The sequence below is a fragment of the Dreissena polymorpha genome, chromosome 15, assembly GCF_020536995.1.
Source record: "Dreissena polymorpha isolate Duluth1 chromosome 15, UMN_Dpol_1.0, whole genome shotgun sequence".
NCBI classification, from domain to species: domain Eukaryota; kingdom Metazoa; phylum Mollusca; class Bivalvia; order Myida; family Dreissenidae; genus Dreissena; species Dreissena polymorpha.
The window spans coordinates 44,168,154-44,193,093 of NC_068369.1; the positions used below are offsets into that span (position 1 = coordinate 44,168,154).

At 36.8% G+C, this 24,940-nt stretch overlaps 1 protein-coding gene and 1 long non-coding RNA gene across 2 annotated transcripts in view; both read right to left on the reverse strand.

The window, feature by feature from the left end:
• Window positions 1-4,785: 4,785 nt before the first annotated feature.
• Window positions 4,786-6,223, reverse strand: LOC127859911 (uncharacterized). The gene is made up of 2 exons (XR_008039526.1): window positions 5,829-6,223; window positions 4,786-5,230 (listed from the first exon to the last, which is right to left on the reverse strand). It is a non-coding gene; the product is annotated as an uncharacterized LOC127859911 (long non-coding RNA).
• A 516-nt stretch (window positions 6,224-6,739) lies between these two features.
• Window positions 6,740-24,940, reverse strand: part of LOC127859899 (non-homologous end-joining factor 1-like) — a 29,050-nt gene continuing 10,849 nt past the window's right edge. The window contains exons 3-8 of the mRNA XM_052397502.1: window positions 21,541-21,660; window positions 19,590-19,728; window positions 18,604-18,665; window positions 16,615-16,726; window positions 9,741-9,952; window positions 6,740-8,783 (exon numbers count right to left, since the gene is read on the reverse strand). Of these exons, the coding sequence (XP_052253462.1) occupies window positions 8,682-8,783; window positions 9,741-9,952; window positions 16,615-16,726; window positions 18,604-18,665; window positions 19,590-19,728; window positions 21,541-21,660 (747 nt within the window). The 3' untranslated portion in view covers window positions 6,740-8,681. The remainder of the gene's footprint in view (window positions 8,784-9,740; window positions 9,953-16,614; window positions 16,727-18,603; window positions 18,666-19,589; window positions 19,729-21,540; window positions 21,661-24,940) is intronic.

Sequence of the window (24,940 nt, forward strand, 5' to 3'; positions counted from 1 at the left end):
AGGACGTAACGTTTCTAAATTCTCGTATTGGAGTAAATAGCATTTGCAGTTTCGGCATATGCCTGCGTCTTTAAAGTAAGCGTGATTTTATTCACTTCCTATACCGTTCTTAAGTGTTTATAAGTTTAAAGGCTATGTCCGTCATGTTAAAAAATGATGTATTTCAAAATTAAATGAATACAATAATACTTTTTGACTCGAAGAACGAAGTTTACATTATTATGCTCCCAGAAAGGTTGGAGCTTATAGAAACCGATTGGACCGTCAATCCGTCTGAATTTTAATTTTGATGGAATACCGTAATTGTCAAGTCCAAAGATTTGTCAAGGAGTTTTTACCCTCTTGTTATTAATATGCCCATTTCTAATGGATTTGTTTGCGTTTCCGCGTGAGATATCTGGACTTTCCCGACCTTGTATACTTTGTTTTCTGGATGGACATGCGAGCATATTGTCAGAATCGTTCGACTCCGAAAATTGTTAAGGAAGTTATTGCCATTTAATAATTCGCACTCATTTCCTGTTTGATATTGAATAATAACAAGAGGGCCAAGATGGCCCTAGTTCGCTCACCCGAGAGGAGTCCGTTCATTCAATCTTAACCAAATGTGAAACTTGACCTAGCTATTGTCCAGACAAACATCCTGGTCAAGTTTCATCATTATTTCATCTGCGAGTCATGATCAATGTACCTATGAAGTTTCATGATCCAAGGCGTAGGCATTCTTGAGTTATCATCCGGAAACCATTTTTCTAATTTGAGTCACCGTGACCTTGACAGCCATTGTGTGAATACGTTTTTTGGCACTGTGACCTTGACCTTTGACCTAGTGACCTGATAATCAATAGGGGTCATCTGCGAGTCATGATCAATATACCTATGAAGTTTCATGAACCTAGACATAAGCGTTCTTGAGTAATCATCCAGAAACCATTTTACTATTTCAGGTCACAGTGACCTTGACCTTTGACCTAGTGACCTGAAAATCAATAGGGGTCGTCTGCGAGTCATGATCATTGTACCTATGAAGTTTCATGATCCTAGGCATAAGCGTTCTTGAGTTATCACCCAGAAACCATGTTACTAGTTCAGGTCACCGTTACCTTGACCTTTGACCTCGTGACCTGAAAACCAATAGGGGTCATCTTCGAGTCATGATCAATGTACCTATGAAGTTTCATGATCCTAGGCGCAAGCGTTCTTGAGTTATCATCTGGAAACCATTTTACTATTTTGGGTCACCTTGACCTTTGACCTAGTGACCTGAAAATCAATAGGGGTCATCTGCGAGTCATGATCAATGTACCTATGAAGTTTCATGATCCTAGGCCTAAGCGTTCTTGAGTTATCATCCGGAAACCATTTCGGGTCATCGTGACCTTGACCTTTGACCAAGTGACCTGAAAATCAATAGGGGTTATCTGCGAGTCATGATCAATGTATCTATGAAGTTTCATGATCCTAGGCATAAGCGTTCTTGAGTTATCATCTGGAAACCATTTTAATGCTTTGGGTCACCGTGACCTTTACCTTTGACCTAGTAATCAATAGGGGTCATCTGCGAGTCATGATCAATGTATCTATGAAGTTTCATGACCATAGGCATAAGCGTTCTTGAGTTATCATCCGGAAACCATTTTACTATTTCGGGTCATCGTGACCTTGACCTTTGACCTAGTGACCTGAAATCAATAGGGGTCATCTGTGAGTCATAATCAATGTACCTATGAAGTTTCGTGATCCTTGGCAAAAGCGATCTTGAGTTATCATCCGGAAACCATCTGGTGGACGGACGGACCGACATGAGCAAAACAATATAACGCCTATTCTTCGAAAGGGGGGGGGGCATAATGAGAAAACTTCCCCCCTCCCAGCAGCCATGTAATACAACTGACCGGAACCATTTTTGAACTCAACTCTCGTATCAAGGAAACAAATGTTCTGAGAAAATTTCATGAAAATTGGGCCAAAAATGTGACTTTTACTGTGGTCACATGTTTTCACTATATACATATAGAGAAAAATGCCCCGCCCACTGGCGGCCATGTTTTTTCACCGATCCCGACCATTTTCAAACTCGTCCGAGATTTCAATAAAACCAATGTTTTGACCAACTTTCATGATGATTGGGCAAAAATTGTGACTTCTAGAGTGTTTACAAGGTTTCTATATAGCCAAATAAGGAAATCTGCCCCGCCCACTGGCGGCCATGTTTTTCAACGGATCGGAACCACTTTTGTACTCAACCAAGATATCATTAAGACAAACATTTTGACAAAGTTACATGAAGATTGGGCATGAAATGTGACTTCTACAGTGTTTACAAGGTTTTTCTTTTTTTTTGACCTAGTGAACTAGTTTTTGACCCGGCACAACCCAGTTTCGATCTCGGCCGAGATTTGCTTGGGACAAAGCTTCTGACCAAGTTTCATGAAGATAGGACAAGAAATGTGGCCTATAGAGTGTTTACGAGCAAATGTTTACGGACGGACGGACGGACATACGACGGACAAAGACCGGTCACAAAAGCTAATGATAAAAAATATATAACACATCATACGCAGTATTCTTATTGCGTGCTTGGACATGTGTATATTTCCAGGTTGTTCCGCTCCAAAATTGTTCAGGCAGTTAATGCCAAGCGGTCAATAATGTTCGATTGGTCATTTTCGGCTCGGGTACTACTTAAATGTACTCCGGGTATTCTTAAGTATACTTAAATGTACCCCGGGTACGAAAAAAAATATACTGAAACGTACACGGATATTCTGTAAAATGGCCTCTATATCATCGAAACTCATACTCAAAAAAGAATGTTGAGGCACGTTTTTTGTCAAAGAAAATTTTGTGTCGCATTTCGTAGCGCGTTTTACAACATCGGTTTTTGAGCGGGAATAAAACTCGGGTACAGTCTAAATTGGTCGAGTACGTTTCAGTATATTTTCCGTACGCGAGGTACATTTAAGAATACTTAAAAAGTACCCGGGGTACATTTAAGTAGTACCCGAGCCGAATGACCAATCGAGCCTTAATAATATAACATGTTTACATGATGTTCACGTTCGGTGTCAGATCACATGTACTCATCAGTCATGGTCTGAATTTGACGAGAATGTAGTTGCAGTATTCCGACACGGTGGAGATGAACATATTGTCACGTCGTTAATGTAGTTGCAGTATTCCGACACGGTGGAGATGAACATATTGTCACGTCGTTAATGTAGTTGCAGTATTCCGACACGGTGGAGATGAACATATTGTCACGTCGTTAATGTAGTTGCAGTATGCCGACACGGTGGAGATGAACATATTGTCACGTCGTTAATGTAGTTGCAGTATTCCGACACGGTGGAGATGAACATATTGTCACGTCGTTAATGTAGTTGCAGTATGCCGACACGGTGGAGATGAACATATTGTCACGTCGTTAATGTAGTTGCAGTATTCCGACACGGTGGAGATGAACATAGTGTCACGTCGTTAATGTAGTTGCAGTATGCCGACACGGTGGAGATGAACATGTTGTCACGTCGTTTCAGGGAGTTATTGCTCCTTAAAAAACGTGTCCACATTATAAACCAATGTATCAAAAAGGCGTTAAATCGGAAAGCATCCATCAGTATCGTTGAAATGCTTATTAAAAGTTGCCCACACTCGCCAAATAATTTCTTCTTAATGGAGACAAATGAAGTTTAAACCTCAAGTAGGCAATTAGACATTTAAATGTGGGTTGTGATAGTTATTCTTAATTTTACAATATGCACATTCAATGTGACTTTATACGCATGCTTTCGAGTTATTCACTGAATGAAATCTGTGGAACCCTTACTTGTTGTTAACAAAAGTCACTTGTCAAGACTAGGGGCTCATGCAATACTATGGAAAGGAAGTGTTAACATGTTTTAGTATAGCCATAGAAGGAAAACTTACCCGACCACTGTTTTTTAACAGACTGGAACCATTCTCTAACTGGACCTAGATATCATTAGAACAAATCTGTTAAGTAAGTTTCAAGATGACGGGGCTTAAAATGTGATCTCGAGTGTTAACTAGCTTACACTACAGCCATATTATTAAAATGTACCGCCCCCTGGTTGCCATGTCCCGCCCCTGTTTGACAATGTTCCGTGCCCTGGTTGCCATGTCTCGACAAAAAGGAACATTTGGTTTTTTAAACTCAGCCGAGATATCATAAGAACAAATGTTATGACTACGCTTCATATAGATTGGACTAAAATGTGACTTCTAGAGTGTCAACAGGGTTTCAAGACAGACGTATAAGGTGATCTGTCCCTCCCCTGGCAGCCAAGTTTAAGACTTTAAGAGTGTTAACAAGGTTTTACTAAAGCAATATAAGGAAAAATGACTCAGCCACTAGCAACCATGTTTTTCAACAAACCGGAACCATTTTTGAACTCATCCAAGATTTCATCAGAGCAAATGTTCTGACCAAGTTTCATGAAGATTGGACAATAACTGTGATTTTTAGAGTGTTAACAAGGTTTTTCTATATCCATTTAATAGTTAAAGAGATTTAGTTATTTGAGTGAATACCTGCTTAATAGTTTAAGAACGTTAGTTATTTGAATAAAAATCTGCATCGCAGTTAAAGAGCATAAGTTATGTGAGTAAAAACGGACATGAAGAAAAGGGTGATTATGAAAGCTCACAATGAGCACTTGCATATAAAACAGTAGATAATTTATTTTTACCAAATATTATATTGCAAAATGAGCAACACAATTCCAAATATAATTTCTCAAAATATACAAAAGAAATACAAAATTAAATAATTCATTTATTTCAGTATTTAAATAAAAAGAAATTCAACATGATAATCAAATAGTCCATGCATAACAAAACATGTTTGCAAATTAAGTCAAATCAAGGACTTCAGAAATACATAAACAAATGAAATAAATAACAATTTTTGTTAAACATGAATAAACAGCAAGATCGTATATTTACATTGGTTTACATTAATATGAGTCACGTTCTGAGAAAACTGGGCATTTAGAGAATACTAGGTCGGTGCCGAATAAAGCAACGTTTATTTTGCGAGGCTTAGAAAATCTGAACCACGAGCCTTTGCGTGTGGTTTAGATTTTCGTGCCGAGCAAGATAAACTTTGCTTTATTCGGCACCGACCTAGTATTCCATTTATCCCATCAATTTTCTTAGTCGTAAATTATTTCTTTAAAAATAGAATAGAAAAATCGAACTACTGTACCTCTACGTCCCCGATTTTTAAGAAATAATGGGAAAAAAGACACTTAACAACTGCATCTTTAGCGTGAAACAACATGCATTGTGTCGTATGGTCATCAACGTGTTAATAATGACGTCACGAGTACGCGCACTTAATATTTGTAAATAATGTTTATTTGCTTTTTGAGTTGCATTATGTGTTAAAAATATATTACATTTTGGTATCAAATTGTTTGTTTTGTTGAATCGATTCGATTTTACTAAAAATGATTACTTTAGTTGATTCCGAGTAATATGACCATTCTCCGCCGCGCGTGACAGCTATATTTCAGCACTGCTGAAATAGAGGAAAATTTATTCCACAGTGGTTTATTTCGACAATGCACGTCTGATGATGGGATAAAATGGAATACTAGGTCGGTGCCGAATAAAGCAAAGTTTATCTTGCTCGGCACGAAAATCTGAACCACACGCAAAGGCTCGTGGTTCAGATTTTCTAAGCCTCGCAAAATAAACTTTGCTTTATTCGGCACCGACCTAGTATTCTCTATTATCCCATCAATTTTCTTAGTCGTAAATTATTTCTTTAAAAATAGAATAGAAAAATCGAACTACTATACCTCTACGTCCCCGATTTTTAAGAAATAATGGGAAAAAAAGACACTTAACAACTGCATCTTTAGCGTGAAACAACATGCATTGTGTCGTATGGTCATCAACGTGTTAATAATGACGTCACGAGTACGCGCACTTAATATTTGTAAATAATGTTTATTTGCTTTTTGAGTTGCATTATGTGTTAAAAATATATTACATTTTGGTATCAAATTGTTTGTTTTGTTGAATCGATTCGATTTTACTAAAAATGATTACTTTATAGTTGATTCCGAGTAATATGACCATTCTCCGCCGCGCGTGACAGCTATATTTCAGCACTGCTGAAATAGAGGAAAATTTATTCCACAGTGGTTTATTTCGACAATGCACGTCTGATGATGGGATAAAATGGAATACTAGGTCGGTGCCGAATAAAGCAAAGTTTATCTTGCTCGGCACGAAAATCTGAACCACACGCAAAGGCTCGTGGTTCAGATTTTCTAAGCCTCGCAAAATAAACTTTGCTTTATTCGGCACCGACCTAGTATTCTCTATTATCCCATCAATTTTCTTAGTCGTAAATTATTTCTTTAAAAATAGAATAGAAAAATCGAACTACTATACCTCTACGTCCCCGATTTTTAAGAAATAATGGGAAAAAAAGACACTTAACAACTGCATCTTTAGCGTGAAACAACATGCATTGTGTCGTATGGTCATCAACGTGTTAATAATGACGTCACGAGTACGCGCACTTAATATTTGTTAATAATGTTTATTTGCTTTTTGAGTTGAATTATGTGTTAAAAATATATTACATTTTGGTATCAAATTGTTTGTTTTGTTGAATCGATTCGATTTTACTAAAAATGATTACTTTATAGTTATTCCGAGTAATATGACCATTTTCCGCCGCGCGTGACAGCTATATTTCAGCACTGCTGAAATAGAGGAAAATTTATTCCACAGTGGTTTATTTCGACAATGCATGTCTGATGATGGGATAAAAAGAGAATACTAGGTCGGTGCCGAATAAAGCAAAGTTTATTTTGCAAGGCTTAGAAAATCTGAACCACAAGCCTTTGCGTGTGGTTCAGATTTTCGTGCCGAGCAAGATAAACTTTGCTTTATTCGGCACCGACCTAGTATTCCATTTATCCCATCAATTTTCTTAGTCGTAAATTATTTCTTTAAAAATAGAATAGGAAAATCGAACTAGACGGAAAATCCCAAAGTTATTTTAAGCAAACATTGTTTCATTATTTTAATCGTGTCGAGCCTAATACATTACAAAAAGATCGGTAACTAACCTGTTTTTCTGTTTATCATACCTCTACGTCCCCTTTTTTTAAGAAATAATGCAAAAAAAGACACTTAACAACTGCATCTTTAGCGTGAAACAACATGCATTGTGTCGTATGACGAGTTAATAATGACGTCACGAGTACGCGCACTTAATATTTGTAAATAATGTTTATTTGCTTTTTGAGTTGCATTATGTGTTAAAAATATATTACATTTTGGTATCAAATTGTTTGTTTTGTTGAATCTGATTCGATTTTACTAAAAATGATTACTTTATAGTTGATTCTGAGTAATATGACCATTCTCCGCCGCGCGTGACAGCTATATTTCAGCACTGCTGAAATAGAGGAAAATTTATTCCACAGTGGTTTATTTCGACAATGCACGTCTGATGATGGGATAAAATGCTTAACAAGATTTTCAGTAAGAAGGGACTTCCTTTAAACGAAAAATACCATAAAAGCGGAAAGTGTCGTCCCTGATTAGCCTGTGCGAACTGCACAGGCCTAATCTGGGATGACACTTTACGCACATGCATTAAGCCCGGTTTTCTCAGAACGTGGCTCATATATACCGATAGAACTGCATATTGACATTAGCTTTGCATAGATCAATCAGGTTTCAAACATGTACAGTACTATAACTCATAGTTTATCACATTGCGAAAATTCTTGATTGAATAGTTACATTGCATCCATCGTTAATGCACAGAATAATCAACATCAATACAACAAGGATTTTCTTTCAAAAATCAGACCAATTCCTGAAAACTTTGACATTCTAATAAAGAAAAAAGTGATCAACCATGTACTTTTGGATGAAGTTATTAAAAGATAAAAAAAATAAACCTTTATTTGTGAAATGAAAATAAAATATGGTTTGAACTAGCAATTTATAGTTTGGTAAGAAAGTTACATGTATTATTAATTTTCACAAACATCTGAAATTTGTCTGTCTGTCTGCTTTGTTTGCTGATTAAGTTTCCAGCAACTTGGTCCAGGCACATAGGACTGATGATTCATAACTTAAGCATTTTTCAGACGCAGATTAATGGGTAAGTAGTATAACATGATAACTTAATAATGAGGAGTAATGCTAAATAAATTGCTTCATAGTCAACAAGAGCTGTGTTTGTAAAACACAATGCCCCCTACTGCGCCGCTTTGAAGCCATATATTTGACCTTTGACCTTAAAGGATGACCTTGACCTTTCACCACTCAAAATGTGCAGCTCTGAGATGCACATGCACGCCAAATATCAAGTTGCTATCTTCAATATTGCAAAAGTTATGACCAAGGTTAAAGTTTAGTAACAGACACACACAATGACAGACAGACAGGCCAAAAACAATACACCCCCGATCATTCAATCCGAGGGCATAAAAAATCGACAACTGAAAGTTATCCTTTGGTCCCCCAGGAATGCTCAATGCACATACCACTTTTCAATATCCTTCTAATCTCAACCGATTGTCTTTCTCCTACAACATTCATTTAAGCCATAAGTGCCAACCGCTTCAACAAACCAGGAATGCGTACTACAGCCCCAGAATACAGTGCGTACCACCATGTCAGAATGCGATCTTCTTTTTTTTGCGCGCCTTTTCCATCTTCTTGGCTTCTTCTTCCTCAAGCCGTCTTTCCAGGGCCTGCCTTCGAAGCAACTCAGAGTCCTAACATTGAAGAAAAATTATCATTGTTTGTCATGTATGATTGTTATTTATCATTGTTTGTGTGTTATTTATCATTCTTGTGTTATTAATCATTGTAATTTATCAGTACATGTCATTGATAATTGTTTGTTTGTTATGTATCATTTTTTTGCTATTTACTATTGTTGTTTATTTATCATTGGTTAGTATTTATCATTGGTTGTAAATTTAATTTTGTGTTCTTTTTGATTGTTATTTATCATTGTTGGTTATTGATCATTGTTTATTGTTCATGTTGTTTGTTATGTGTCATTGTTATGTTTGTAATATAACATTGTTTGTTACTTATGATTGCTTGTTATTTACAAATGCTTGTTATTTATGATATTTATGACTGTTATGAACTGGTTGTTAATAATGAAAAACATCATCCATTAAAGAGATTTAAATGCATATCTGTAGTAGAAATAGAAATACTGAGTTGTTGCAGGCTAACATTAACCTGAATTTTACATAATACAATCAGGCGCAGTGAGATGGTTCACATTTACCTTAACCAACTTTCAATGTACAAAAATGGGGCAAATTTCTGCTTAATTGCTGGTGAGATACATAACCTGTCAGTGGCCGCATACAATGACCCTGAACACATTTGTGGAGTTTCAATTGAAAACCTGTGTAGAAACAGTGTGATGAAGATTTTGGACGTTAACAATTATTAGAGCATAAAGTTGACCCCCAGACATGGGTGTACAGATTGAGCTTGAATTATTAATGACATATTTGATCTAAAAAGTAGAGAAAAGGAGAAAAGAAGGGGGCCCTCCTAATTGTACAGCTAATATGACATAATTTATACTTGAAATGGAATATTCATCTTTACATTTGTTATATTATTCACATCTGACATACTTTTATTCCAACAAAGAGTACTCCATAATATTGAGAAAGCAATGTATAAAAGTAGTGTATACGTACATGTCCCTTTACAGGGGAGGACTCAGGTGTGGCGTTGTTAGATGTCTTGGCTGAACTGGGTGTCTTGTTTGGGCTTGGTGTCTTGTTGGGAGATCTGGACTGCTGCAGGGAGGGTGGAAGACGTGAGTTCCCCCAGGAGTCCCCAGTAGACCTCTTCTTGTCCTCGCTACTAGACATGTCGTCTAGCAGACTGTCGTCATCCGATTTCATACCTACATGTGTATATATGAGTATATATGTTCTGATAAAACTGGGCTTAATGCATGTGCGTAAAGTGTCATCCCAGATTAGCCTGTGCAGTCTGCACAGGCTAATCAGGGACGACACTTTTCGCCTAAACTTGATTTTTGGTAAGGAGGGACTTCCTTGAAATGAAAAATGTCATAAAAGCAGAAAGTGTCGTCCCTGACTAGCCTATGCGGACTGGGGAAACACTTTACGCACATGCATTATGCCCAGTTTTCTCAGGACGCGACTCGTATATAAACCCAACAATCTGTATGAGCTATTACATGCATTGTGTAATTAATTGTATACCAAGCACTATGCACTTGTAATAACATGAATTGTGTAATTATATGTATACCAAACAATATGCACATGTACTTACATGCATTGTGTAATAATATGAATAGATAACCACATGTAAGTGTAATTATATGTATAGATAACAACATGCATTTATAATTATATGTATATATAAAAACATGCATTTATTGATAAGAACATGAATGTGTAATTATATGTATAGATAATAATGTGCACGTGTAATTAAATGCATACACAACAACCTGCATGTGTAATTAAATCTATACACAACAACCTGCATGTGTAATTAAATCTATACACAACAACCTGCATGTGTAATTAAATCTATACACAACAACCTGCATGTGTAATTAAATCTATACACAACAACCTGCATGTGTAATTAAATCTATACACAACAACCTGCATGTGTAATTATATGCCCTTACAACAATCTGCATGTGTAATTATATGCCCTTACAACAACCTGCATGTGTAATTATATGCCCTTACAACAACCTGCATGTGTAATTATATGCCCTTACAACAACCTGCATGTGTAATTATATGCCCTTACAACAACCTGCATGTGTAATTATATGCCCTTACAACAACCTGCATGTGTAATTATATGCCCTTACAACAACCTGCATGTGTATGCATACCCAACAAGCTGCATGTATAAAATATGCATACACAACAACCTGCATGTGTTATTATATGCACACAAAACAAACTATGCAAGTAATCAAAGGTATATAAAACAACATGCATGTGTAATTATATGCATACGCAGCAACCTGCACATTTACTAGGCACTAGGGATGCAAGAGATTAACCGGTTCATCTACAGAAATGACCAATTTACCGTTTACATTTTTGGGAAAAGGTTAACCTGACAAAATAATTTTAGTATTCTTTTTTCTTGAAATATTGTTTTCTCTTTTTCATGATACAATTCGTACGATTTACGTTTTGCGCGCGACAAACTGCCAATTTGCACTGGCGACTAGTAAGAGCAACATTCCGCACCATCAACGGTAATATATAACGTGTCAACAACAATGGCAATAAAGCAATAAATCAGTACCTTAGTGGTCACAGAAAGGGGGTATGTTTTGTTAATTGGAACTTTAGTTTTGCTTAACTCGCGAAATTCAGCTAGCGAACTGCGGGGAGTGGGGGCCATTATTAGAGAAGACGCCATTTTACACGTTTATAGAATTCGCGATAAAATTCAGTTGAGACATTGGATGGCTTATTTTGATGTTTTGTTAACCAATATCCAACACCGATTGCTCACAAAAATAAAGTTTTTATAAGAAACAGTTTTATAAAGAATTGCATTCTTAGTTAAAATCTTGTCAACGTTGTTGTTAACGTCTTATATGTTCTATCAGAAACTAAAATCATTGTTAGTAATTTACTTCATCCACAATGCCTCCACTACCGCCTGAGGCAAGTTTCATTTAAGAAAGCAAAAAATTAAACTGATTTAATAAATAAACATTTACAATAAAATTACAAAAGGGCCATGATGGCCCTGAATCGCTCACCTGACTAACCTTGCCACATCACATGATGGCCCTGAATCGCTCACCTGACTAACCTTGCCACATCACATGATGACCCTGAATCGCTCATCTGACTAACCTTGCTACATCAACTTAAATTCTATCAGCCCATATACAATCCCAAGCCAGATTTCATTAATTAAAACATTCTGACAAAATTTCATTAAGACGTGATGAAAACTGTGATCTCTTTCATCTACACAAGGTTTTACTAGCATTGGCCCGGTGACCTAATTTTTGACCCCAGATGACCCATATACGATCAGGGCTCCCCCTGGCCCAAAAATTGCTTTAGCCAACATTAGCCAAATGTAATTTGTGAAGCCAAATTTTAGAAACTGTAGCCAAAGTTTTAGCAAAGCATAAGGAACCACCTGTTGTAAGTCTAGGCTAAGGGGTTTAAAAGAAGGAACTATAAATAAAACCTTTAAAGGGATCTTTTCACGGTTTGGTAAATTGACAAAATTGAAAAAAGTTGTTTCAGATTCGCAAATTATCGTTTTAGTTAATATATTTGTGAGGAAACAGTATTACTGAACATTTACCATAGTCCAATATAGTCATTTTATGTATCTTTTGACTATTTGAAAACCTAAAAATTATAAAGCATTGCAACGCGAAACGATTGAATAATTTGGAGAGTTCTGTTGTTGTCGTTTAAATTTACGAAACTACGAAAATTGCTTATATAAGGTATAAAATAAAGCGTTGGTATATCCGGCGGAATAGCCGAGAGGGCTAATGCGTTTTTACTTCAGACTAACTCCAGGACTCCGGGGGTCATTGGTTCGAGCCCTGGTACCGGCTACTTTTTTTTCCTTTTTTAAATTTTATTCTTGATTTTTTACTGGAGCTTTTAAGATCCAATGTTTACATTTATCAATATAAAGCATTTAATGACAAACTTCAAAATATGCCAAAATCTGTGAAAAGGCCCCTTTAATATGTTTATTACTATAATCATCACGTGTGCATAACAAAAATAAACAGTTTACAACAAACTATTTATAGAAGTACACACATCATAACTCAAGCACATGTTCATAAAATAAGCACATGATAAATTTACATTACATGAGCACATGATATCCTGAACATACATTTTAGCAGAAGGCCATAATCCGCCTCAACTTTAATCCAGCCCAAATCTTGAAAGCACGTTTGAAATCAAACTTTTCCATTGGTGGGCTGTCTGTGGACAAAATCAAAAAGTTCTCCAAGTTTTCAATTTAAATAGAATTTCTGAGAGATGTTGAATGTCAATTCCCTTTCTACCAAGCAAATTAACTACATTCTCATATATGCTCTCTGCATTTGCTCTTTGAAGTTCAGCCATACCAAACTCATCAGTTTCCAAAACATAGGTCACTAAATTTTGCTTCACTGAAATGTCTGTACTCTCATCGATCATAATACTGTACTTGCATGATGTCTGTATCTTCTGGAGAAGATCACTCCTCAGAACGTCTGCCATACAATTTTGAAATTCCGACACACTGGAGCTGTGTTCATATGACGTGTGGCTGTCAACTCGAAGGTCATTGAGCTGGGTTGCACCCTGAAAATATATTAATACAAATTTGCATCCTGAAAATATAATTTATGATTTCAAGTATATTTTGCTCAATATTTGTAGCAAACTTAAACAAAATCAAATTTTATCAATCAATTTAAAACAAATCAAATTTGTTTTAAAGATGTTTTCTTTATTTTTTTACCTGCAAGACACACAATCTGTTCAGGTCTGGAACCAGAGATGATGTGAGAGTATGTTGTGCAGCAAAGTACATATTAGTCATAGCAGACACTACAGCCTCTTCACTTTTGGATATTGCTGAAGCCTGCGCATTTGTCATTGATGTTTTCAGACTTCAAGCTTGTGAGGCCTCTTTGTGAACTCAAATAAACAAAATTAAATATGCTAAATTTCAAAACAAAAAGCTCATTTTGAAAAGTGTCAATATATATTTATAATGAATATTATTGTTATTTTTAATATATTATTAATAATACATGTATAACAATTGTTCATGTATATTCATTTTAATATTGATTGTCAATTTGTCATTCTTTTTTATTACCTTTTTATTTTTCATGTTTTGAAATGTTGTCTTTTTTCAACATACTACACCCAAAGTGAATGAATTTGATTATTGAAACTGTATGCATATTTTGCAATACATCGTTTTTGATTTTGCATTATAGTATAACCACTTGAGTTCCGAAAGCCAAACATCTTTGAATGATCTATTATCAGATTTGTTTTTTTTTAGACCAAGTCATTAGATTCGTCAGAGTCCAAAGGACGCTTATTGCCTATGGTCGCCATAATGGCAGTCACAATTTCCGACACTTTCGCCGAAAATGTCAAGGGTTTTATACCCATTCATCTATTCTCATTCACAATTGTAACACATTTAGCCTTTAATCATTACAAACATTACGAACTTCTCAAAATAAAAATCAATTATCAACTTACGTTCATTGTATGACTAAGTTGATAATTCGCAAAGGGCTTTTACTCAAATTGATTGAAATTGGCAGCAATCTTTAATCTTTAATCAGTTATTGTTTATTTAAGCTGATAAGATGTACGCTTACACCATTGTTTTGTTTTCACACCAGTCATTTTCCTTTGTCTCGATGACTGGTTCTGACCGGTGTTAATGCCGGCTGCCTATCAATTTTTCTGGTCAATAACACGGCGATGTATTGAAGCACAGTCTACAGCTGAAAGAGTTTATTATCTGGGACGGCATTTGTCAGAAAAAAATCGTTCGCCAAACGTTTATTTTATTCCCTGAATTTGCTAAATTTTCGCCATTGGCGAATCTAGCGAACGGCAGCGGGAGCCCTGTAACGATTCAAAATCAGTTATTATCAGGATAAACATTCTGACCATATTTCATTAAGATCAGATGAAAACTAAGACCTATCTTGTCTACACAAGGTTTTTCTATTATTTGGCCTAATGACCTAGTTTTTGACCCCAGATGACCCAATACAATCCCAACCCAGATTTCATCAAGATAAACATTCTGACCAAATTTCATTAAGATTGGATCAAAGCTGTGACCTCTTTTGTCTACACAAGGTTTTTACAAGGTTTTTCTATTATTTGACCTAGTAAACTAGTTTTTGACTCCAGATGACCCAAATACAATCCCAACCCAGATTTCATCAAGATAAACATTCTGACCAAATTTCATAAAGATTGGATGAAAACTGTGACCTCTATTGTCTACCTGGAACACAAGGTTTTTCTATTATTTGACCTAGTGACCTAGTTTTTGACCCCAGATGACCCAAATACAATCCCAACCCAGATTTCATCAAGATAAACATTCTGACCAAATTTCATATAGATTGGATGAAAACTGTGACCTCTACTGTCTACACAAACAAATTGTTGACGGACACACGCACGCACGCAAAACAGACGCCGGACATCACACGGTCACATAAGCTCACCAAGTCACTTCATGACAGGTGAGCTTAAAACAGAATTAACCAAGAAACACACCATTTGTGAGCTGTACGACGCGAACTTAATGTCAACGGCCCAACCGAAATTAAGTTGATGACACGAGAATGAACATTGTGTAATTCTCAAAGTTTTTACTCATATTCTTTACGCAGGAAAAATAAATACAATACACATGTATATAGCAAACATTCACAAAATTATTTAAATAAATATTACAATACGTTTTATTAAGAAACAGACATGTTATCAACGCAAGCGATTTAAAATTACTTTCATTTCTATAGAGAGCACATGTACGAGCGGCTTGACATTGTTAACGTATACTTAAACATTTTAACTACTTAAGGTTAAGCGGTTAATGTTTTTTGTAACCTCTTGCATCCCTAACTTGCACTATTTCAACATCAGAGATAGATAAAATGTGTCTGTAATCTTAGTTGTATGTCTATTTTTCACAAATTATCTTGAAGTCATTAACAATTAGAGAATACTTCACTTTTAAAAATTATTGAGTTATCTTTATTATTTCATTCATATGCAGCGTTAATTTACATAAATGTATAAACATTATGTCTTTAACTATGTCATCAGTGTCTGCAAGTAACATTAAATAAAGTTAAGGAGCTATTCAAACTAGAGCTTTGTCACAGACGTGATGAAAACCCCCACATGCCGCATTGACACAGAATATTTAGCATGTTGTCTTCACAAAAAAACAGTGGACACCATGCTCAATGTTTAAAAGGCATTAAGTGACCCCGTGACCTAGTTGTTTGCCTGGCATGGCCCATGTTAAAGAAATCATCTGGATGAAACTTCTGACCAAGTTTGGTGAAGATTGGATGAAAACTACTTGAAATAGAGTGCGGACAACATGCTGAATGTTTAAAACGCACTAAGTGACCCCGTGACCTAGTTTTTGACCCGGCAAGGCCCATGTTCAAACTTGGCCTAGCCATCATCTAGATACAACTTCTGACCAAGTTTGGTGAAGATCGGATGAAAACTACTTGAATTAGAGAGCGGACACGGACCGACCGACAGAAAGACAAGTTCACTCCTATATACCCCCCTAAACTTCCTTTGTGGGGGTATAATAATAGTTTCTTTTTTGTAACTAGACAATTAAATACAGAATATACCTCTCAAGTAAATGGTAGTTTGCCATCCACACAAACGACCGAGTCTTGATAAAAAAAGCAACAAATGTTAAGTATGTTAGACTGAATGTTTGTGTGCACTGACAACTCATATGAGACCCGAAATGTCCTTGACCTTGTTGTACCTTTGGTAGGACTGTGTACCCAGGCGTGTTTGGTCATGATCTGCCTGTAAAGGTCCTGACCTCGACTGTTGAAAGTATCCAGCTCAAAGTTTCTCATCTGGTCCTCAAAACCCTGTTCATCAAAGATCAAGAAAAATATGGTCAATTCAATCCTATTTATATCAGCTCCGCTGCATTTTCAGTTTTTAGCTTAAAGAGACACTGTCAAGTCTACTTCCTGTGAAGAACCAGTACTTGGTCCCTTTGAAAAGATCTTAATGATATTGCCCAAGTTGACAACAAAGCTGGACCTACCAGTCCTTAGGTTATCTCGATATCAATTACATCTTTTTGGCTAAATAACATGCCATGTTTAACTGGTATTACTGTCAAATAATGTCAATTAACCAGTTCACAATATTTTTTCTAGTTAAGCTTGGCAGATCCAAGCGACTTGGGAACTAATGCAAAAACTTATGCCAAAAATGGAAAAATTCTATACTTAAACACTTTTCCACTCAGAAGCAAAGTGAAAAAGTCTATGAGTAATTCACAGTCTGTTCAGGTTTTATGCTGTTTGCTGCTCATCAGTATCTAAGGGTCGGAAATGAAGCATTTAACTCGAATCTAGTCTCATCTTAACAAATGTAAAGTAAAATAACACTAGAGCTTTGTCACAGACATGACGAGTACCCCCACATAGCGCATTGACACATAATATTTTGCATGTCTGCTTCACAAAAAACAGCTGACACCATGCTCAATTTTAAAAACGCACTTAGTGACCCCTTGACCTAGTTTTTGACCCAGAAAGGCCCATGTTCTAACTTGGCCTTGTGATCATCTCAATAAAACTTCTGATCAAGTTTGGTGAACATCGGATGTAAACTACTTGAATTAGAGAGCGGACTGCATGCTGAATGTTAAAGAACGCACTAAGTGACCCCGTTACCTAGTTTTAGGCCCGGAATGGCCCATGTTCAAACTTGTCCTAGAGATCATTTAGATAAACTTGCGACCAAGTTTGGTGAGGATTGGATGAAAACTACTTTAATTAGAGAGCGGACAACATGGTGAGGTTTAAAACGCACCAAGATACCCCGTGACCTAGTTTTTGACCCGGCATGACCCATATTCAAACTTGACCTAGACATCATCTAGATACAACTTCTGACCAAGTTTGGTGAAGATTGGATGAAAACTACTTGAATTAGAGAGCGGACAACATTGTGATGTTTAAAACGCACTTAGTGACCCCTTGACCTTGTTTTTGACCCAGCATGACCCATATTCAAACTTGCCCTAGACATTATCAAGATACAACTTCTCACCAATTTTGGTGAAGATTGGATAAAAACTACTTGAATTAGAGGGCGGACAACATGGTGAGGTTTTAAACACACTAAGTGACCCAGTGACCTAGTTTTTGACCCGGCATGGCCCATGTTGGAACTTGACCTACACATCATCTAGTTACAACTTCTGACCAAGTGTGGTGAAGATCGGATTTAAACTACTTGAAATAGAGAGTGGACACCATGCTCAATGTGTAAAACGTACTAAGTGACCCCGTGACCTAGTTTTTGACCCGGCAAGGCCCATGTTTGAACTTGGCCTAGAGATCATTAAGATAAAACTTGTGACCAAGTTTGGTGAGGATCGGATGAAAACTACTTGAATTAGAGAGCGGACAACGTGCTGAATGTTTAAAACTCACTAAGTGAACCCGTTACCTAGTTTTTGACCCGGCAAGGCCCATGTTGGAACTTGGCCTAGACATCATGTAGATACAACTTCTGACCAAGTTTGGTGAAGATCGGATGAAAACTACTTGAATTAGAGAGCAGACACTTTATACGGACCAACAGACAGACCGACAGACTGACCGACAGACAGACAAGTTCACTCCTATATACCCCCCTAAACTTCGTTTTTGGGGGTATAATAAATTTCATATCACAGACTTAAGTACTGACCTTTATAAAAAATATGTTAAAACTATAAAGGTACCTGTGAGGTCATCATGCTCATTTCAAACGCAGTTTCCACAAACTTTGTGGTCTCTATATGCTCTGAAAATGATACATTCAAGTTCAGTCAAGAAACAGTGACATAGCCACATTAATACATGTGAGTAAAGTGTCATCCCAGATAAACCTGTAAAAGGATGACATGTTCTGCTTTTATGGTTATTTTTTTTTTTTGGTATTCTCTTATTAGCAAAATTCCAGTTTAGTTGGAAAGTGCGGTAAGCACAGGCTAATGTTCGACAACATTGGCATAAATGTCTGAAGAAGAACGGTGCATTGATTGTGTAGAAAACCATCCAGATTGTTGCTTACTTTTATATCTCCAGTGGTAGGCATTTATTTTATATGGCCAATCTTGTAGAGGCTTTATGCAAATAGTGAAATGAGGGGATAAATTTAACCTACTTAGTTTGATATGGCAGTAAACTGAGTACATAACAGTCATTTATGTACATGCATACATAATTATTGCATTTCTTCTTCTAGTTGTCATACACCTCCAAATGTTTCACACTTAGGTTTTCTTTAGAATGACATAAAAGTGTCTACATTTTAATAATTATTTCCACAAGCAAATCCTAGATTTTAAGCAGTTATTTAATAAATGAATAATGTTGTTTTATTCTATATCAATTTGGATTTGTCATCAAAACGAGACTTTAATTGATATGAGCCTCTCTCTGGGCAAACAAGCGTAAAGTGTTGTACCAGATTAGCCTATGCAGTCAGCACAGGCCTCACAGGCTAATCTGGCACGACAATAACTTGATTTTTGCTAAGTTCAAATGTCCTTTCAACAAAAAACACATTGAAAGTGTCACCCAAAATTAGCCTGTGGTGCTATGCACATGTTTTAAACCCTGTTTTACCAAATATATAAGCCTCTAACTGTATTAGTACATATTTTGCAAGCCTCTAACTGTTCTGGTACATACTTAGCAACCCTCTAACTGTTCTGGTACATACTTCGTGACACTTTTGCTCCCTGCCCCTTGTAGTCGTCTATTTGCTTGTCCTTGGCCTGGATGACCTGGAACAGCTCCCGTTGTCGCCGTGACAACTCACTCACCATCGCCATCAGAGGCAAGGTCAGGTGCTCTGAACCCTGCAGGGGATGTGAAATAGGTTTATGTGAGTCGCATTCTGGTAAAACTTGGCTAAATGAATTGGCATAAAGGGTTTGTCCTTGATAAGGCTTTGCATTTCTTGGCATAAAGGGTTTGTCCTAGATAAGGCTTTGTATTTCTTGGCATAAAGGGTTTGTCCTTGATAAGGCTTTGCATTTCTTGGCATAAAGGGTTTGTCCTAGATAAGGCTTTGTATTTCTTGGCATAAAGGGTTTGTCTTTGATAAGGCTTTGCATTTCTTGGCATAAAGGGTTTGTCCTTGATAAGGCTTTGTATTTCTTGGCATAAAGGGTTTGTCCTAGATAGGCTTTGCATTTCTTGGCATAAAGGGTTTATCCTTGATAAGGCTTTGTATTTCTTGGCATAAAGGGTTTGTCCTAAATAAGGCTTTGCATTTCTTGGCATAAAGGGTTTGTCCTTGATAAGGCTTTGTATTTCACACAGGCTAATCAGGGACACATCTTTCTGCCTAAACTCGATTTTTGTAAAGAACAGGCTTACTTCAAACGAAAACAACCATAAAAATGGAAAGCAGACTGAACAGGCTAATCTGGGATGACACTTTACGAACATGCATTAAGCCTGCTTTTCCCAATGACACTTTACAAACATGAATTAGGCTGGTTTTCCCAATGACACTTTACAAACATGCATTAGGTCTGGTTTTCCCAATGACACTTTACAAACATGCATTAGGCTGGTTTTCCCAATGACACTTTACAAACATGCATTAGGCTGGTTTTCCCAATGACACTTTACAAACATGCATTAGGCTGGTTTTCCAAATGACACTTTACGAACATGCATTAGGCTGGTTTTCCCAATGACACTTTACGAACATGCATTAGGCTAGTTTTCCCAATGACACTTTACAAACATGCATTAGGCTGGTTTTCCAAATGACACTTTACAAACATGCATTAGGCTGGTTTTCCCAATGACACTTTACAAACATGCATTAGGCTGGTTTTCCCAATGGCACTTTACAAACATGCATTAGGCTGGTTTTCCCAATGGCACTTTACAAACATGCATTAGGCTGATTTTCCCAATGGCACTTTACAAACATGCATTAGGCTGGTTTTCCCAATGACACTTTACAAACATGCATTAAGCCTGGTTTTCCCAATGGCACTTTACAAACATGCATTAGGTTTGGTTTTCCCAATTGCACTTTACAAACATGCATTAAGCCTGGTTTTCCCAGAGCAAGGCTCCTTAATGAAGGATTTTTTAATTTAAATGTATTTTTAGGGAGTTCCAGGTCTCTTTCTTTATTGACTACCAAAGGTAACCTTGTCATGTCAGTTGGTACTACACTAAAAAGCTATTGATCAAAGCAAAGCAACCTCTTTAAGATTTGATTGAAAGACAATGATAACATTTGGCAACTTGTTTATTAGAAAGTAGAACAATCATTAATAAGTATATCTTAATATGCATTTTACGTGTGCTAATGACTGCGATTAGCACAGCTTTTCCAGATCAAGGCTAAGATAAATTGAGTCTTGTTCTGAGAAAACTGGACATAATGCATGTGCGTAAAGTGTCGTCCAAGAGTAGCCTGTGCAGTCTGCACAGGCTAATCAGGGACGACAATTTCCGCCTGAACTTGATTTTCGGTAAGGAGGAACTTCATTGAAACTAAAAATACCATAAAAGCTGAAAGTGCTGTACCTGATTAGCCTGTGCGCACTGCACAGGCTAATCTGGGATGACACTTTACGCACATGCATTAAGCCCCGTTTTCTCAGAACAAGGCTCAATTTTCAATCTGATCCGTATCTCACCATGTGTTGCTCAGCGGGCAGGCAGTGGAAGTTCCATGAGAAGGGCAGCCCGGCAAGCTGGGAGGTCAGTGACATGAGCACACGTACATCCTGACCGCCGTCCTCTGTCTGGAACGAGATCTGAAAACAGACGCATTTGTAGACAGCTAATAGTTGATGAAGCAAAATTATGCAGCTTTCACTAAGCGAAGCAGTCTTTTTTCATCGGATAAAAATGATAACGACCAGTAAAAAAAGACAGAAGAGTGTCCCTGTTTCTGATATAAAGCCCAGGATTTGCGATATAAGAAAATGTAAGGAGTCTATTATCCACTAGTGGCTGTTTTTGCATTATTTTTGTTTTTAAAAGATATTTTATCGAAATTAAATAATCCTAGAATTCACTACAACATTTCAAATTGCCACAAGCTATGGGATATGCATGTAAAGTAAAATGATGATGGTATAGTTCATGCTCAACACACAACTAGGTACATGTTAAGTATAAACTCAATAATAAAGTCAAAGGCGGTGAAAGCAATAGGAAGATAAAATTTGAATGTTGATTGGGAACGTGGATTTAATTTACATGTTATGTATCATATCGTCGCTGTCATTCTCAAACCTCGTAGCTACAAAATGCCAACTTTTCAGGAGAGAGAAACAAGAGGGCCATGATGGCCCTGAATCGCTCACCTGACTCATTAAGATCAGATGAAAACTATGACCTCTATTGTCTATACAATGTTTTTCTATAATTTGACCTAGTGACCTAGTTCCTGACTCTAGATGACCCAAATACAATCCCAATCCAGATTTCATCAAGATAAACATTCTGACCACAGTTCATAAATATTGAATGAAAACTGTGACCTCTATTGTCAACACAAGGTTTTTCTATTTATTTGACCTAGATTTTTACCCCAGATGACCCAAATACAATCCCACCCAGATTTCATCAAGAATTCTGACCAAATTTCATAAAGGTTGGATGAAAACTGTGATCTCTAATGTCTACACAAGGTTTTTCTATTATTTGACCTAGTGACCTAGTTTTTGACCCCAGATGACCCAAATAAAATCCCAACCCAGATTTCATCAAGATAAACATTCTGACCAAATTTCATAAAGATTGGATGAAAACTGTGACCTCTATTGTCTACAGAAGGTTGTTCTATTATTTGACCTAGTGACCTTGTTTTTGACCCCAGATGACCCAAATACAATCCCAAACCGGATTTCATTAAGATAAACATTTTGACCAAATTTCATCAAGATTGGATGCAAACTGTGACCTCTACTGTCTACACAAACAAATTGTTGACGGACGGACGCACGGACACACGCAGGCACGCACAACGGACGCCGGACATCACACGATCACATAAGCTCACCGTGTCACTTCATGACAGGTGACCTAAAAATATGTGTCAGAGATAAACATGAACAGTTGTGGTTAAAATCCCATAGAAACAAGGGCTGTTTGTAAAACATGCATGCCCCCCTATATGGGCTATAAGTTGTAGTAGCAGCCATTGTGTGAATACGTTTTTTGTCACTGTGAATGGTGGTGGTGGTGGTGTAGTAGTAGTAGTAGTAGTAGTAGTAGTAGTAGTAGTAGTAGTAGTAGTAGTAGTAGTAATAGTAGTTGTAGTAGTAGTAGTAGTAGTAGTAGTAGTAGTAGTAGTAGTAGAAGTAGTAGTAGTAGTAGTAGTAGAAGTAGTAGTAGAAGTAGTAGTAGTAGTAGTAGTAGTAGTAGTAGTAGTGGTAGTAGTAGTAGTAGTAGTAGTAGTAAAAGTAGTAGTAGTAGTGGCAGTAGTAGTAGAAGTAGTAATAGTAGACGTGGTGGTGGTGGTGGTGGTGGTGGTGGTGGTGGTAGTAGTACTAGTAGTAGTAGTACTAGTAGTAGTAGTAGTAGTAGTAGTAGTAGTAGTAGTAGTAGTAGTAGTAGTAGTAGTGGTAGTAGTAGTAGAAGTAGTAGTAGTAGTAGTAGTAGTAGTAGAAGTAGTAGTAGTAGTAGTAGTAGTAGTAGCAGTAGCAGTAGCAGCATTACAAGACCAATACTTAAGAATGATCAAATGGGAAAAGGTAACATAGCACCAGCAGTAAATATGGGGCTCATTTACAGGTCAGATTTGGAATCTCTGCTGTAAAATGAGATTTTGAATGAATTAAAGGGAGGCAAATCTGTAATAAAAAGAACATGCATAAACCGTAGTTGTTTCCCTTGTTTGAACCATGCTAAATCCTTACAAGTTTGGAAAGAATTGGATGAAAAATTTGGACTTTATTGCATAAACACCATTTTCTCAATTCAAGGGGAGGTAATTCTGTACTTCATGGACCAATAATGCTCATTTTTTGTAGGGTTCGTGTCCTCATTGATATAAAGACACTGTGCAAATTTGGAAAGGATCGGACAAAAAATGTGGTAGATTTTTGAAAGTTTTCACAAAATAGGCAAAAACGAATAAACATGCAAAGTTCAACGAGCTCCTGCGGCCATGTTTTTTGACGAATCAAATTTCTTTGAACAACTTTTTCAGGGGAGCCCTCAAAGGTCATCCCTGTGAAATTTTTTGAAAATCTGATGAGCAGTTTCTGACAAGAAGATTTTTTAAGGTTTTTACCATTGATGGTCATGGCGGCCATCTTGGTTATGTGATCAATTTTTTTTTAACAATTCTTTTGTCCGATGACATAGGGATGCTCCACATGAAATTTAGTTGAAATTGGCTCAATGGTTTAGTAGAAGAAGATGTTTACAAATTGTTTACAGACGGACGGACAGACGGACGGACGCTGGACGCTGAGTGATCACAATAGCTCACCTCGAGCTTTCGCTCAGGTGAGCTAAAAACCGTCTCATTTTTTTATAGGAAACCTGGTAGTTGCAAATAAAAAATATTATAAAAGCGTTTTTGTCAAATTTGTCCAAACGAAACGACGTACCTATAGGTGAAATGGCGTCAATACGACTTTTCGCAGGGAAAAAAGCCAACAATCATTCTACAACATTTCGTCATGTCACGTGGCTTTTTCAAGGGCTCTGATTGGCGTAGAGCTACGAGATATAGCATAAAACACGCGCCAGACTTCATATATTCGGAAAATATGAAAAAAATATTTTGAAAATTTTGGAGCTATGAGGTTTGAGAATGACAGCGACAATATCTAACAGTAGCGTTCAAAGCTAAACTGGGAAAAAACTCGCCGTATTTTTCGCAATAAACTTTTTGAATTGTGTGCTTGATATGATGTTTTAATGTGCACCTTTTCAAAACTTGTTTGTATTCCTTTTGCGTAAAAAGCACAGGTTTAAAATAAAGTTGTTTTCAAAAACATGTTACATTTGTTTTTATCATTTAATAATAAATGGCAGAGAGTGCATCTCACTTGTGGATTATGTTGCACAGCATTC